This window comes from Nicotiana tabacum, chromosome 16, assembly GCF_000715075.1.
Source record: "Nicotiana tabacum cultivar K326 chromosome 16, ASM71507v2, whole genome shotgun sequence".
Classification (NCBI taxonomy): domain Eukaryota; kingdom Viridiplantae; phylum Streptophyta; class Magnoliopsida; order Solanales; family Solanaceae; genus Nicotiana; species Nicotiana tabacum.
The window spans coordinates 38249735-38266833 of NC_134095.1; the positions used below are offsets into that span (position 1 = coordinate 38249735).

At 39.0% G+C, this 17099-nt stretch overlaps 3 protein-coding genes across 3 annotated transcripts; all 3 read right to left on the bottom strand.

The window, feature by feature from the left end:
* Positions 1 to 6721: 6721 nt before the first annotated feature.
* LOC107828876 (protein PHOSPHATE-INDUCED 1-like) lies at positions 6722 to 7937 on the bottom strand. The gene has a single exon (XM_016656264.2). The coding sequence runs from the start codon at positions 7800 to 7802 to the stop codon at positions 6861 to 6863; it is 942 nt and encodes a 313-aa protein (XP_016511750.1). The 5' UTR covers positions 7803 to 7937; the 3' UTR covers positions 6722 to 6860.
* Positions 7938 to 12825: 4888 nt separating this feature from the next.
* On the bottom strand, positions 12826 to 13548 carry LOC142170198 (secreted RxLR effector protein 161-like). Its single transcript, XM_075232043.1, has one exon. The coding sequence runs from the start codon at positions 13546 to 13548 to the stop codon at positions 12826 to 12828; it is 723 nt and encodes a 240-aa protein (XP_075088144.1).
* Positions 13549 to 14268: 720 nt separating this feature from the next.
* On the bottom strand, positions 14269 to 16847 carry LOC107828875 (uncharacterized). Its single transcript, XM_075232044.1, has 6 exons — positions 16662 to 16847; positions 15903 to 16448; positions 15646 to 15759; positions 14742 to 15271; positions 14425 to 14568; positions 14269 to 14326 (listed from the first exon to the last, which is right to left on the bottom strand). The coding sequence occupies exons 1-6, from the start codon at positions 16845 to 16847 to the stop codon at positions 14269 to 14271; spliced, it is 1578 nt and encodes a 525-aa protein (XP_075088145.1).
* Between the last annotated feature and the right edge of the window lie 252 nt (positions 16848 to 17099).

Sequence of the window (17099 nt, forward strand, 5' to 3'; positions counted from 1 at the left end):
TACGCTTTAGTGATGTTTATTTTATGTTTGAATTGGATTTGTATTAACACTCATATTTTTCATAGGGGGTACCATCCGGATATGAATTTTACAAGTTATGACCCCCGTTCCTAGTTGGAATATGCGTAGTTTTGGTGTGTTGGACCACGGTGGTCCATTCGGGAGTCATCACCAACAAGAAAATATCCATCATGGAACGTCAACACAGTACGACTTGTAAGTAAAGTGCTATAGCTATATGTAAAGTATTTATCTAGTTGAGTAGCTTATCATTTTGTTCTTTTTAAGCAGTGAAAACGAGCAACTTGATGTTCTTGACCTTACATAGTTGCCCATAGACGACGTATTGACTCATGATTTGGCAGATGCACAGAGTCAGGAAGATGATAGTGATTACGACAATAATACTGATGAGTCTGGAGATGACACGCACTTCCTTGATGAGGGTGATGACGAGGAGGAAGTGGATGCCGAACCTGAGCTGACGAGGGAGCATGCTCCTCCACCTCCCGTTAGACCAAGAGTGTACGAGTCCCACGTGCCCTTTCATGAGCGGAATATTCCCTACCTTGATAATCTGCCAAATATGTCGGACATAGATGCCCTCACAAGGGATGTGACGAAATTTGATCAGCAATGTGGGATGAGTCTAGACCAGCGGTGCTGGCAAAGGGCATGTATTTCCCCGATAAAGCTCGCTTAATCAGGGCTGTAAAAATCTACAGCGTAAGAGAGTGCTGGGAGATGACCGTAAGGGAGTCAACTACTGAGGTATACAAGGCTGTATGCCGTAGAGATTTTATGGGTTGTCACTGGATGTTGCGTGCCTGCAAGAAGAAATCAGGGTTGTGGAAAGTGGGTAAATTTATTAGCACCCACAAATGTGAAATGGACACATTCAATGAGAATCACTTCAACCTGGATATAGACTTGATTTCTCTTGTCTTGATTCCATATTTGGAAGTGTCCATTAGGTTCAAGATTAAAGAGTGTATTACAACCGTCCACCAGGAGTATGGTTGTACTATAACCAAAAGAAAGGCATATCTCGGTCGCAAACGTGCCTTTGAACTTATTTATGGTGACTGGGATAAGTTTTTTTCATCTCTGCCCAGGTACATGGCCGCACTGCAACACTTTAACCCCGAGACTGTTGTTTAATGGAGGCGTGAGCGAAGTCCGGACAGACCCGAATATATTTTCAACTATGTGTTCTGGTCATTTAAACCAGCAATTGATGGTTTTGTGCATTGTCGTCCTATAATTTCCATAGACGGTACTCATGTCTATGGAAAGTATGATATTAAGCTTTTGATTGCAGTTGCAGTAGATGCCAACGGACAAATATTTCCACTAGCTTTTGCCATTTGTGCCAACGAAAGCGAAGAGACGTGGACGCGTTTTTTGAACCACTTGAAGCAGCACGTTGTCAAATAGCGTTCAGGTATTTGTCTAATATCTGATCGACATAGTGGTATTTTAAGTTCTGTACGGCATTTGCCTGAATGGCAGGAACCCTATGCATACCACCATTACTGTGTGAGGCACCTGAAGGCCAATTTCCAGAAGAAATATCCTGACAAGGCCTTGCATGATTTAATGTGGATGGCTGCAACTGAGCACCAGCAGTGCAAATTCATGAGGCACATGGAAGCAATCCGGCAGTTAGATCCACGAGTGTATACTTGGCTGATGGGACATGAGCTTCATATATGGACATTGCATGTTGATGGCGGCAGACGATGGGGAGCCCTGATACAAACGTGTCGGAGTCATTCAACAACTTGTTAAAGTCTGCCCGTGGATTGCCTGTCACTGCCATGGTCCACATGACATTCAAATAGATTGCGGAGAGGTTTGTTGAAAGGCATGGAGCTGCATCGGCATTGATGGATAGGGGTGTTCAATTTATGCCAATACCGATGAGAATATTTGAAAGGTACAGGAGGCGAGCACATTGGCATTCATTTTTACAGTACGATCACGACCGAGGTATTTTTGATGTTAAGACCGCTATCCGCGGACACCGGGGGAATAATCTACAGACGGTGAATGAAGCCAACAGGTTTTGTTCATGTGGGAAATGGACCATCTACCACATGCCTTGCGCACATGCCTTGAAGTGCTTTCAACAAGTTGGTTTAAGGGAAACCAAATATATTGATAGGCAATACTGTGTTGCTGCATATGTAGACACGTATAGTAGGCAGTTGCAGCCATTGGGTGCTCCGCATTATTGGCCACCAGAACCTTTTAAAATGGTGTGTAACAAGGACTATTTGCACAAGCTGCAAGTGCAAAAGAGAACACGTATACGGAACCAAATGGATGTTGGTGACACCATTTATGTGCGTAAATGTGGCATATGCTCGCAAACAGGACACGGCCGTCGTAAATGCCCTTCAGGTGGTGTGCGTGGCGGTAGTAATCCAGCTCCTGGTGCAAGTTCGTCCAATGTACCCAACTATCAAGGATACACCTAGTCTTTTGTTTTTGTATTGTTTTTGTAATACGCCCTTGTACTTGTGTATGTTGCAATATCTATCAAATAAAATTATGTTCCACAATCTTGTTACATCTTATTTTTTAACATGACCTATTAAATTGGGATGCTGATATGGTTGTTCAAATATTCAACTTATTTGTGTTAGTAAAGAAGACGAATCTAAAAATTAAAAAAAAAACCTATAAATCAAGACATCCTTTATTATCCTTCTAAAAATTTAATATGTAAAGCGTGGTATAATACTTCGTTTTGTATGTTGTCTTGTCGTTCTGAAAAAGCTGAACCGACTGCGAAAAAGCTGTTTTGTTTCATAAAAATTTAATATGTAAAGCGTGGTATAATACTACATTTTGTGCGTTGTCTTGTCGTTTTGAAAAAAGCTGAACCGACTGTCAAAAAGCTATTTTATTTCATAAAATTTTAATATGTAAAGCGTGGTATAATACTACATTTTGTGTAAAATCTTGCCTATAAATAATAGGTGCATTCTAGTTATTTTCTGCGCTTAACAATAACCAATAGCAAATATTGTCATAAATTCAAGGTTTCTCGTTAACAAATGTCTCAACAACTCCTTTATGTCCCAAGGTGCGAGTGCGGCAAAAAATGCATGATACACGATTGTTGGGAAGAAGCTGGACGCCGTTACTGGGTGTGTATGAACAAGTTTTATAGGCAACCCGACGAACCTACATGCAATTTTGAGCTATGGGTTGATGAACCCTGTCAGCAAGAATACTACAAAGACAAGCTCCAAGATCTTCATAATTTGTGTTTGAAGTAGTGGGAAAGAGAGAGAAAATCCAAACAAGAAGTTCCGGAGTTGAAGGCGAAACTTAAGGAGGTGGAAGAAGAAAAAAAAGCTGGAAGACCAACTCAAGTGGTTGGAGTAGAGAATACTAGGCGGTCGTGACTAAACAATGACATGTACGTGTTGGGCGTAGTAGTGTATCTTTCTGTTTCTCTTATCATGTATTTTCATTAGTTGTATTGTTTGTGTTTGTTATATGTATCTTTAGGTTTGCTATGTTTATGTTTGTGTTGTACTGTTAAAATAAAATTGTTGTTCAAATTCTGTTAAAATAAAATTGTTATTAAAATACAATTCTTGCCATTATTTACATAATGTAGTATTTACATAAAATACAAACAAAAATAAATCAATGAGTCCCGCAACCTATGTGCTTCAATACAGCCACTAGCCTGAGTCGCATCCCCTGTCGCCCGGGTACACTATCAGGATCATCATCATCAAGTCGCCTCTTTATGCGAGGATGCGCAACAGCATCAACAGTACAGCTGGCAGGATCGGTAGAAGGGGCCGTCGGGCCATCAGCAACCTACAAAACAATTACTAAGCTTAGCATGTGAAAATGTATATTAGTAATGTACGTGTTAAGTCAAAAATATTTTCTCACCATGGTCTCGTCGGCCACCTGAGTATAAGCATCTGTGGTGTCCTCATCATTGCAAACAGTGGCCTCCGTGATGGGCTGGGGCGAAGCTTAAATAAGAAAATTAAAAATTAATTTATGGCAAATCATTAAGGAAAAGAAAACAAATTAAAATTTTACACTAATACAAACATACCTGCGCCTATGGTAGATCCACATCAACCGACGGGGATGATGCATAACTCAACCTGCGCCCGCCATCCATGTCTCGGGTTGGCCGATCCTCAGCTGCGGTAGATGGGCCTAAAAAGAACTAGTCTACATCTCCGTCGAATGTACCCGTGATCAACAATATATCTGACAAGGTGACCTGTGATGCTGGCAGAGACAGCTGAAGGTTGTACGACGGCATGCTGCTGGAAGGCTCGTCTAGCTGAGGGAAATAACCCGGCTGATCATCTCCAAGATCCTCATCATGTGCCTCAACAGGTGGTTCAACAGGTGTCTCAACGCCCCCTTGTTGGGGACCACCTCCTCTCCCTCCCCCGCGACCCCGTGGGGCACCCCTACCTCGTGGGACAGCCCTACCTCGTGGGGCAGCCCTGGCTCGTGCCCTACCCCTGCCTCGTGGGACAGGCCTACCCCGATGGTGCTCCTCTGACGCCACATACTCAGCCTCGTGATCCAACCTCGTGCCCTCTCGGCTCGCTGCAAGGTCCGGAGAGCCAGCTCTTCCACCCGTCGACCATACTCAACGACTGCAGCATTGTCGCCATGCTGCTGGATCTCCTGTCCTAACTGGTAGAACATGTGGTGCCCAAAAGCCTGCATAACATTTAAAATATTAATTAAATAACGCTATATCACAATTATAAAACTTATCCCACAAAAAAACATACTAGTGCCTCGTGTCTCCCGTTGTATGGTCTGTACCGATCGCCAAGTATATGAAAGGGGTTCTCGATCATTAGTCGGGTGTGACGGCAGTACCATGACATATAGAGTTCAATAGTCGCCTCATGGATCTGTAAAGGTGGTGGCAGAATCAACTCCTCTCGCTGGTCCCAAATATGGACCTACGCCTCTAGCCATCCTACAAATTCATCGTCCACCCTAGTACGATCATCTCGCTGATAATGTGTAGGCACCCATCCAGGCTCCCCCGATATAGTTTGGGGACGGTCAAACTGGCGAAGTACACGCTCTGTGGCATGATGCTCCACCACATCGAGGCACATCATCGGGACGGAAGTGCTCCAAAACAGTCGGTCGACCGAGCAATAATCGGGCAGATGAGCTAGCAACTCGTCGATGTATGGCATCCAGATGAACTATCAAATAATAACATAAAAGTGAGTATGCGCAACACAAGTGAATCTAACACATCTAACAAGTAAGTTACCTAAACAAGTAATTTTAGGTACATATTTACCTGTCCGGCCACCAGCATATCTAACACATCCCTAACAATTGGGAGATTATGATGAGCATCACTCCCTCGGTAGTTCCCACGTCGGAGAACCCACCTCGTAGCTAGAGGGAGAAACGGAGGTGCTACACCCAGCTCTAGTGGTAGTAGAGGTGGCTGCAATGGTAGGATCTGCTGCCAGGCCCAAACCTAAGATAAAAGGTTGACGTAAAATTTAAGAGTCATTTTGACTATATAGAATTCGGAGTAATGAACAGAGTATTCGAAAAAGTTGTCACATGTAGAAGCGGCAGAAAACCACATATGTCCACCTGGGTGCCCATACTCGCCCGACACATACTCCTGTACAGGTATACTAGAATAGTAGCACCCTAGTTGTAATATGGTAACTCATCTAGCTGCTGCAGATGATGCAGAAAGCGCACTCACTAGATTTTCCAAAGTGTTCGTGAATAAGACACCCCCAAAAAAGAAGGAACAGTGCCAACCTCGTGTACCGGTCAATATGGATATCCTCTGTTTCGCCGGTAATGTCGGGGTGCAATACCTCCGTATGCTCTCTGATAGCTGTCACAGAAATGCGACTGTCCCTTTAAGTGCAGCCTCACCGTGTGGTCTGAAACCAGTATACTACCCCATCAAATCTAAATACTGGGGATGCGTCATAGCTCTCATATACTGGGGCAGTGCAACGGCCAGTCCATCTACATGCAGCCCATACAAAACCTGAACATCATGAAGCGTGATGATGGCCTCTCCAGTGGGCAGGTGAAAAGTGTGTGTCTCTGATCACCACCGCTCTATCAACACTGTGATGAGAGACCAGTCGAGCTACATCCGCCCCATCTCAAAAATCTTAAGGAAGCCCATAGAACGCAGGCGATGGACTACGCGGGCATGGAAATCTCTCCCTCAAAAATCCCCACAAGTCGTTTGGTCTCCTGGCGCGGAGAGTCTGATCCAATAGATGTCCCTCCCATACATAGGCGGACCTATGGTCGCCCTGTAACACTAATATCTGATTCGCGGTTGGTCCAGGATGCACAGGCGGCAAGTCTGTGTCGTCTACTGTAATTTAAACAATATTAATTGTGTGTTTAAATATATAATTTTATAATTGGACAGAGTAATTATCTATGGGTTCCAGGCTCGATATTTGAGGCCCAGTAGTACCAAGCTATCCTTAATTATTATGTGTGTCAATTTCAATAAGTTTAAAATTTTGTTAGTTTAATAAATTAAATAATTAATTAATTGAACTGAGTAATTATCTATGGGTTCCAGGCTCGATATTTAAGGCTCAGTAGTACCAAGTTATCCTTAATTATTATGTGTGTCAATTTCAATAAGTTTAAAATTTTGTTAGTTTAATAAAAGAATTGGACAAAGATGTTTGTGAAAGCAAACCGAAGCAATTTGCTCTTTTAATTTTAAGCCTCAAACAAATGAATGAATCAAAAATTACAGTATTCACTACACTATATTAGCTTCGTGTACAACAGTAACCCTCTAGTCTACAGCGATCGATTTTCTAGACCAAAGTTGAACATGTAGATGTAGAAGGATCGTATAAAGCAGGAAGCACGTATTTCCTTCCATTTGTACCATGTGCATTGTAGCTTGCACCTGTAGTTTTATCCACCAACAAATCTCCAGCATAGCCAGGGTAAGCACCCTTAGCATATACACCAGGACAAGCAGAAGCAGCCTCCAATGGTGCATCTGCCTCTCCTTGATAGTATCCATTTCCAAATGGGTTCGTCGCGGTCCCAGCCAATAAGCTAGCCAAGTTAATTACCATACCATCAACACCCACATCGTTATTTGGTGCAACCAGGGGTGGGCTTTGTGGTCCGTAAATGGGCTGGTGGAATGGCCAAGCGCAGTAGCCAGCGCATTGAGTCTCTGAGTTACCAACCCAAATATAAGCAAATTTGTAAGTCTTGCCCCTGATAATAGCACCTTTGGAAGACCCATGGGTTCCACAGCGATTGACACAGAACCCGTCGACTGCAACATCAGAGGCAGTCAAAACAATGTTAATGGCGTCTTTTTGTTCACCCTTTGATGCCAATTGTACAATCCGTTTCTGGGTCAGTGATTTTCCCAAGGAATAATTTTCAATTAGCACTTGCTTGCCCAAAGAGAGTGAAAGGGATTTTTTGGAATTGGCGAGATGGTAGTATTTTTCAGTGGTCTTCCACCATTTGGCTACAGATGGATCGGTTTTAGATGGAGTTGAAGAAGACAGGGAAGTGATGAAATCAGAGACAATGGCTCTTTGGGAAGGCTTGAATTTGCCATACCAAATGAGATTGACAGAGATTTTGCCGGAAAGGAGTGCACCTTTGTGGTACTGCAATAGTTGACCTTGTGGTTCTTGGACTAAAGCAGTAAGCTTTCTTGAAGCAAAGCACACATTACAGAGAGAAATTAAAAGAAAGAGCTTCAAAATGAAATGAGAAGCAGCCATTGCTGGTTTCTATAGAAGTTTTAAGAGTAGTAGAGTAGAGCAAGAAGGGAGCTGTGTGTAATGAGGTAACTGTTTGAGTTTTGGATGAGATAAATTATGAGGAATGGGAGGTATTTATATAGGACAGTGAGAGAGTCATTTGGGGTTATTATTTAAATGTTAAAATTTTCTTGTGAAGATTTGTATTAAAACGAGACATGGAGGAGCTTTCTGAGAAAATGACATTTGCTAAAATCAAACGCATTACAGCTAGTTACAACATTACAGCTTAGTTACAGCATATGCTTTTGGTCCATAAAGTCATTGAGAGAGTTCTATTTTCTCCGAAAAGTGGGTGAGCAGGACCATATGAAAGTAACACAAGTGACCAAAAAAGTAAAGGGTATGTTGGAGATTTAGAAAGTATAGAATTTGAGACGTTGAGACTACTACTACTTTCAGAAAAAGAAAAAGAAATAAAAGGCTACTGGTTACAGGCTGGATAATAAGAGGCAGTTATTGGGAAACGTGTGTGGAAATATGGCGAGAAAAAAAGAGTCTAGCTGGCAAAAAGAGTATTGAAAAATGTGAGTGAGCAGTCTTAATTTTTTTTTTTTAATATAGCAATATATGACTACATAAAATTTTAAAATATAGTATTTATTTTAATCCAAATATGTGGAACATATCAAAAGTACACTTTATATTTTAATCTACAACTTATAAATAAAAAAATATGTCGCTAACGATAAACAGAAAAGATTTCAAGAGTGAAAAATTAATGTAATTAATTCATCCTCATATAGGGATTATAAAATTATTTGTAGCTTATTACACTGATTTGTTAAGGTCCAAACCTATCTCTTAAAATGATAGAGCAGTAGTGGTAATATTATTTTTCCTATCCATTTAATTAATTTCAAATAACAGAGAAGCATCCTAGGCTAGCTAATTTGTGGACGCACAAAAGTCTCGTGAGATATATATGGCTGCAGCCCAAGAAAGAGAGAGCTGGAAAATTTGGTAATCCAGCTGGATCAAGCTATCACGTGACAACTGTTATTCCTATATTTTAATTCGCTTTTATCCACTTCTTTTTCTTCTTTTTGCCTTTTATACTTTACGCTCTTTTGCTTTAGCAGTACTTTTCTTTGCTATGTAATTTTAAAAATAGAACAAGACAAGGAAATCGTAAAAACACACTATTGTAGCAAAATAGTGGAGTATTTTGAAGTGACATCGAGGAAATGAAACTTAAGTGACTTTCTGTTGTAATTTCTATAAAAACTAGTGTGATAGCCCTAACCCACTATGATATTATTCGCTCTGGGTTTGGGCGTAAACAACTTTAAAACATATTACTAAGATTTAAGGCTTTTTATTTATATACCTAGTATTTTTCTCGTATTTTGTTGATATGAGATTCATCTGACGTGTCATATATACCCTCCTTAGGGACTCAAAGTCCTGAGGTTTATCCCACCACCCTCCCAAAGATGAAGGAATCACCTAAGCTCAGTTGAGCAGTAAAGTTTGTCTCACCATCGATCAAGGTTGCATATGAAGTGTCTCTAATATCATATGTAACAGTCCAGCCCATTAGTAATATTGTCCGTATTGAGTCTAGGTCCAGCTCATATAAAGTGTCTTTAAAATACGTCACTAGGTTTAAGGTTTGTTACTTACATACCTCGCAACTTTTTCGTGTTTTGTCAACGTGTGTCCCAACTAAATATCTCTATGGAATGTGCTTCCTACGTTATTAAGACCCTTCATAAGTGAGATTAAGGACAAATACGGAAATTTAGTGGGAAGTGAGAACTATTTATCACTTAACCCATTTACTTTATGCATTAGAAGGAGAAGCAATATCTGAAAATGACCAACTTCAACCCATGTAATCAAAAACAGGCAAAATGTTATTTGTAAGACCACAATGAATTATTGGTCCAATAATGAAAAAGAAATTATTTCTAAGACGACCTTCATAAAATATACAGATTCGCCTTTAAAAAAATATTCTTTTATGAATTTACTGCTAAAAATTTGGTCTAGGCATAACACGTAATGGGCCTACTGGCAGGGTTGGATTTGGGGCAGATGGATTCGCCCCAATTTCCTTTGTTGGAAAATTACACTATACGTGTAAAATTTATTTTGTGCCTCTATATGTCATATTATCTCCTTAACAATGTTGAAAAGCATTGCTCAGTTATCAAGGGACTTCAAAACCTTTTGTGAGGTCGTTGTTTTCAATGCTACAATCTCTTTAACTTTTTTAGTTTTTTCTTTTTTGAACTCATTAGCAGAAATACTACATTTGCTAATGGGTAATTGCTTGCCGTTACAACTGGTATTTCTTGCAATTTTTATCTTTACAAATTTATTTCAAGAAACAATCACACCAAACCGAACATTAGAGTTTATCAACTTAGTACATTATAAATATTTTACATGAATAAATTCAAAACAAAAGCATCTCACGTTTAAAAATGATCTACACAAGTTATTCATCGAATTACAAAATGCTGTTAAGCTAATTATGAAATATTCACCGTATCTTGGTCTTCTCCAGGAAGTATTCTCTAATCCCACAATAAAGTAACGGGGTTAGAATATTATATTATGCATATATATGTGGAACGGATAAACTAGGTGTTAATTTTCTGCCCACTATCCAGAAATGTGCGCATCCAATGAACTCCACAAATCAAGAATGCTAAACTTCTTTAGTTTTAAATTTTCACACTTAACAATTGTTAGTTGCCAGGTACATTGCACAACATGTCAGCTGACACATCCATCACTAAGATATATCGGAATTAATTAAATATTGTAATTATTTAAACTATCATTCATAATTAGGCAGCTGAACAAGTACAGATTAATGGGAGAACGGTGTCGTTGAAATGAGATAAAAGCTACTCTCACAAAAATTAGTCACAATGGAACAGTCACAGAGACTTAATTTAACAGTCGAATTTCCTTAGTAACGGAACAATATTGCACTACGTTTTAACACTTATGCGAATATGTGAATACGAAAATAGTTGTGAAGGATAGATTGAAAAATAGGGGAAAGCTAAAGACTTTCTCCAAAGTGTCATGTGCAGCGTTTAACATGTTCTAACTAATGTTAACGCATTGGTGATTTGGTATTTATAACATTGGATTTTGTAAGATTTGCGCTTTTCCTGTGGATTTCCTTTTCAACATTTTCTTTTGGCGATTGGATGAGCCGTTAATTTTGAGGAAGGAGAGGTATACAAGCAATATTTCACATGCCAAATATACATTAAAAAATTTTAAAATTACTCCATATATGAACATCTGATTAAATAGGGGTTTGTTCGGTAGAACTTACTAATTTTGGTTTAGACTCTCTATTTGTATTAAAATTTTCACTTAATATGCTTAAATAATTTATTCAGAACCCAATAAGTAAAAATCGAGGAATTCACATAAGTAGTTACAAGTTCAACTGAACTAGATTATATATTTGAAAATTCACTTAATATATTTTATAAATAATCTATCTCCAATCAATAAGCTGTCATGTTCAAGAATTTAAAATTGTGAAACCGCTTCTGAACGAAAAGGATTGTGTGGTTCAAAAACGCATAAACTTTATTCTAAATCCGTCTCTAAAACAATAACGATGCATAAATTCACGAGCTGGAATAAATAATACCTGGACTTCTACATAGAAATTAAGAATATATAGATAAGACTATTATGTGTCTACTTGCAATGCCCTAAAACCCCGGAAGCTGTGACTCCTTAGCTAAGAGATCAGCGTGTGTCTCACGGATGTTTTATTTATTTTCTTCTAAAACAATATTTCCAGCTGTGGATAACACTATCCTAAGTACTAAAATGCTGTTGTTTCATTATTCGTGAACATTGCTTACCTCATACTTAGCTAACTAAACATATTTTTATGTTTTTGGCTGCAAAGACGAGGGAGCCTTTGATAATCTTTGGTCTACATCAAGATTAACGAGTATAAAAATTAAAAGGATAAAAAAAAGGATCAGCAATAACACTATAAAAAACTAAAAGGTCTACGACTTTGAATTAAAACTACTGCTGCTTGATTATCATATCAAGCAGCATCTTAGCTGTAAATTAAAGGGTCCAAGAATTTAGGAACCTTTTGTCTATATCTGCATAATAAAGTTCTGGATAATTATGGAAGTTTTAGCTTCATATAGTTTGAACAACTGGAATGAAGTATCCCTAGTGTAAGATATCCTAATACTATAACTTACTATTCCAGCTAAGCACATGAAAAAGACCTATTGTCAAACTAATTGAGTTAAATACAAGAAAATGTCAGTTTTGAATGGAGAAAATACAGTTCATGCATAGAGGGATCCAAGGAGGGAATATCGTTTACTTTGCCTTATACCTTCCCTAGCATACATTATATCTCTGCAATTTTTAGCTAGCTTCGTCTGGTCTTCTTCATTTTTTTTAACCACACAACATGTTAAGTTAAAACATCTTGCTTCTGAGCACTAGCGTGACCCAGACATAACGTTGGTTTGAGTTACCTAAATATTCTTTTATTTGGGCAAGTTCGTATCATTTTCATTGAAAAGCCACCATTAAAAGTATTCTTACACTTATATATGTAACATATTTATTTTTAAAAAAATTCCAATTGTTCGCACACCCGACATACCAAACCGTGCTGCTCAGATTCTACTTTAACTAATTAATTATAAGAGCAAAACCATAGTATTAAGGAAATTAAAATTCATAAAATCGGTAAACTTAGTTCAAGCCCGATGTATGTTAGAAATGCAGCTCAAGCTTGAATTTTAGCAACCATGGCTGAAATTTACAGTTATCTACATAGAGAGTTTCAGAAAATGAAATGTTCTTGAAGAAGACCTTCGTTCTTCTCTGTACAAAATGACCCCCCTTATCCTAATTAAAATGGAAAAACATAAATACAAATTGGGCCAGGCCCAGTTACAGAGTATAACCCAAACTAATAACTAACAAGACTAGCCCACATCAGTATTATCACTATTAGTTATCCGAACACCCCCTTCAAGTTGGAGTGTGATAAAACACCCAACTTGGACAAATGGGAATGATGGGCAGCACCAGGCAGACTTTTGGTAAAGACATCAGCCATTAGAGTGGAACTAGAAGTATGGAGCAGGGTAACCAAACTATCAGCCAACTTGGTGCGGACAAAATGACAATCCAGCTCAATATGCTTGGTTCGTTCATGGAACACATGGTTCTTGCCAATGTGAATTGCAGCCTGGTTATCACAATAAACATGATTAGAAGATATGACAGTCAAGCCAAAATCAGCCAAAAGTCTAGTTAACCATGTGACCTCTGTCACAACCTTGCTCAAAGACCTATATCCAGCTTCAGCTGAAGAAAGAGAGACAACTGGCTGCTTCTTAGATTTCCAGCAAACTAAACTGCCGCCCAACAAGATGTAGAAACCAGTCACTGATCTTCTACTATCAGGACAAGACCCCCAATCACTATCACAATAAACCTGGATAGAAAAATCTGAGGAGTTATTAAGGAAAATCCCAAGATCAGAAGTACCATTCAGATACCTCAGCAAGTGGAGGGCAGATTTCATATGAGGAACACAAGGTTTCTGCATAAATTGACTAAGGTGTTGCACAGCAAATGAGAGGTCTGGCCTGGTGTGAGTGAGAAAATTCAACTTCCCTATGAGGCTTCTGTATACTTCAAGAATGGGCAAAGGTTCACCAACAGATGCCATCAATTTCTCATTCAATTAAAGAGTGCATACAACAGGGGTACAAACATCACAATGAAACTCTTTTAGCAAATCACTTATAAACTTTTTCTGATAAAGGAAAACACCAGTTGGAGTGTACAATACCTCAATCCCAAGAAAATAATTGAGCAGCCCCAAATCCTTTATTTTAAATTGGTCATGAAGAAAGCACTTTAAAGCAGTAATTTCATGCATATCAGTTCCAGTTAAGATAATATCATCCACATACACAACTATAATAACCAAGGAATCACTTGAACCCTTGGTAAACAGAGAATAGTCATAGTAGGAATGGTGGTACCCTCTAGACTGAAATGCTTGTGATAGTTTGGCATACCATTGTCTGGATGCTTGCCTCAAACCATAAAGAGATTTTCGGAATTTACACACTAAAGGGACAGAAGAAGAAGGGGAAGAAACAGACAAACCAGGAGGAAGTCTCATATACACTTCCTCATCCAGATCACCATACAAAAAAAGCATTATTAACATCCAATTGAAATAGGGGCCATCAATACCTTCAACTTGAGTATCACCCCGAACCACTAATCTAGCCTTATACCTTTCAATTCTACCATCAGCTCTATATTTAACCTTATAGACCCATTTGCAGCCTATAGGCTTCTTCCCAAGGGGCAAAGGAACAACCTGCCATGTGTTGTTAGCTTCCAATGCCTCAAATTCAGCTCTCATGGCATCCTGTCATTCTGGAACAACTGCTACCTGAGAATAAGTTGAAGGCTCAAGAATAGGCAACTGACTAGAAATAGGAGTGGAGGATCAGATGTGGAGTCAACTGAAAATGAGTTGCAGACATAACTTTGAAGATATGCACGTTGTTTGTGTTCCCTAGTGGACCTTCTTAAAGGAGGAGGAGCAGGAGAAAGAGATGATGAAGCATGAGAATGAGATGAAGAAGGTGAAGGTGAATGTGCAGAAGAGGAAGAAGGAGGAGTGGAAACAGAAGGAACAGAAGGAAAAAAAAAGAGATAGGGCTTGCACCTAAGGAAGGGGTAGGAACAGGGTGAGATGCAGGAGGTAAATCATCAAAACAAGTAGAGAAAGGGAAAGGACACATACTAGAAGAGACAGAAGAAGATTGGAGAAAAGGAAAAATATGTTCATGAAATACAACATCCCTAGAAACAAAACAAGAATGAGACTCCAAATTGTACAACTTGTAGCCTTTCTTAGCAAAAGGATACTCCACAAGCACACATGGTACAACCCTTGGTTGGAATTTATCTCTATGAGGTTTAGGCACAGTAGAATAACAAAGACATCCAAAAGCTCTAAGATGTGAGTAAGAAGGAGGCTTATCATAAAGAAGTTCAAAAGGACTCTTGTGAGACAGAAGGGGAGAAGGAAACCTATTGATCAAATAGGTAGCTGTCAAGATACAATCACCCCAGAATCTAATGGGAAGATGGGACTGAAAAAGTAAAGCCCTAGCAGTATCAAGCAAGTGTCTATGCTTCCTCTCCACCACCCCATTTTGTTGAGGAGTATGAGGACAAGAGGTTTGATGCACAATTCCCTTATCAGAGAAATATTGAGAACCTGAAAGACTAGACCCCAATTCTAATGCATTATCACTTCTTACAGTTTGCACCTTGGTGTGAAAATGAGTTTCTAACATGGCAATGAAGGCTTTCAACATATCAAAGGCATTGTTTTTGGACCCTAGGAGATGGTCCAAGTAGCTCTAGTATAGAGATCAACTATGGTCAAAAAATATTTGGATCCAGTATATGTGGGTGCATGGTAGGGATGTATTAATTGAAAAAGGGCAGTTGATTGTATTGAACTATCAGGAAATGGTAATCTAGTTTGTTTGGCTAAAGGGCAAATAGGACAAGAGAAAGATTGTTTAGAAGACAAATGTGGACTATATGCAGGAACAGATTTCATTTTGGAAAAAGACAAATGCCCAAGTCTGTAATGCCAAACAATATCCTCTTTATTAACATGTGCATCAGTGGCTACATTAGTATGATCAATAGACAAGCTTGCATTACTACTAGGTGCACTAGAAAATTTAGTTTAGGAAGGATTACAAGGAATAGAACAAGGAAAAACATTGGGTAAAGTAACATGACAACATAAAGGGCCAGAATTTGCAGGAAGTTGAAACAGCTTGTAAAGCCCATTGTCTGGTCTACCAAGCACCAATGGCTTCTTTAGTGAAGGGCCCTGTAGAGTACAGCCAATGTTGGTAAATTGAACTATATCACCTAGATTTTCAACTAACTTATAAACAGAAATGAGATTGTGTTGAAAGCTAGGGACATAAAGAACATTACGAAGAGTAAGATTAGGGGAGAAAGTTAATTAACCAATATTGGTAACTCTAACTTTATAACCGAAACTAAGTAAGGGATGGGCAGAGTCTGATTATCAAAGAGAATGGATTTATCAAAGGTCATATGATCAGATGCTCCAGAATCTATGATCAAAATAGTATTCTCTATCTTAGTAAGTAAACAAGTTCTGAACAAACCATTCTCAGGCAACAACTTACCAGCAAAATTAGTAGAAGCCAAAATATTTAGAGTAGCAAGAGAAGCAGAAATGTGAGACTGTTGAAGCAGAGTGATCAACTGGGAGTATTGATCCTTAGTCAACCCAGGCAAAGTGTAAAGCTGCTCAGATTCAGCATGCATGACAGGACCACCACCATTTCCAATCTCATCAGAGTTAACAGGAGATTGAACCTCAACATGTGTTGCAGTTCTCCTAGGTGTATTACCTTTAGTGAACTTGAAATTCTGAGGAAAACCATGCAGCTTGTAGCACTTTTCAATAGAATGCCCTGATTTCTTACTGTACCTGCAAATGATAAAGGACCTTTGATTGTCTGGTCTTTGAGGATTGAAACTCACCTTAGATGGGAAGGATTGTTTGGACACTCCAGCATTAAAAGAAGCAGAGTTTGAGTTTGAAGGAAATTGAGAAATGGAGGATACTTGCCTTTATTTCTCATCACTTAGTAGAATCCCACAAACTGTACTCATAGATGGAAGGGGCTTTATCATCAAAATATTGCTTCTAACTTGGAGGTGTGTCTCATTGAGTCCCATTAAGAATTGGTATACCTTCTGCTCTTCCTCAACTTTCTTATTTCCCCCACATGTGCATACAGAGAGGTGATTAACAGAAATGGAAGCTATTTCATCCCAAAGTTGTTTTATTTTGTTGAAATAGGAGGCAATGTCCAAAGGACCCTGAGCAATGTGAGATAACTCCTTCTTAAGTTCAAAAATTCTAGCACCATCAGCCATACCATATCTCTCCTCTAATTCATGCCAAATGTCTTTGACTAGTTCTGAATACTAAACACTACGAGAAATCTCCTTGGTGAGGGAATTGGTCAGCCAAGACACAACTAAATTATTACAACGTTGCCACTGCCTGATTGATTAGAGGGGAACCAACAAGTGATTTTTCAGTAGTGCCATTTATAAAATCCAATTTATTGCGTACAGACATAGCCATTAGAATATTTCGACGCCAGCTTCCATAGCTAGTGCCAT

Coding starts and splice junctions, on each gene's coding strand:
- LOC107828876 (XM_016656264.2), bottom strand. CDS start 7,802: ATGGCTGCTTCTCATTTCATTTTGAAGCTCTTTCTTTTAATTTCTCTC.
- LOC142170198 (XM_075232043.1), bottom strand. CDS start 13,548: ATGGCATCTGTTGGTGAACCTTTGCCCATTCTTGAAGTATACAGAAGC.
- LOC107828875 (XM_075232044.1), bottom strand. CDS start 16,847: ATGGCTGATGGTGCTAGAATTTTTGAACTTAAGAAGGAGTTATCTCAC. Junction 16,449..16,661: donor AAGTTGAGGAAGAGCAGAAG/GTATACCAATTC, acceptor TTCCCATCTAAG/GTGAGTTTCAATCCTCAAAG. Junction 15,760..15,902: donor AGTTAGAGTTACCAATATTG/GTTAATTAACTT, acceptor TGTACTCTACAG/GGCCCTTCACTAAAGAAGCC.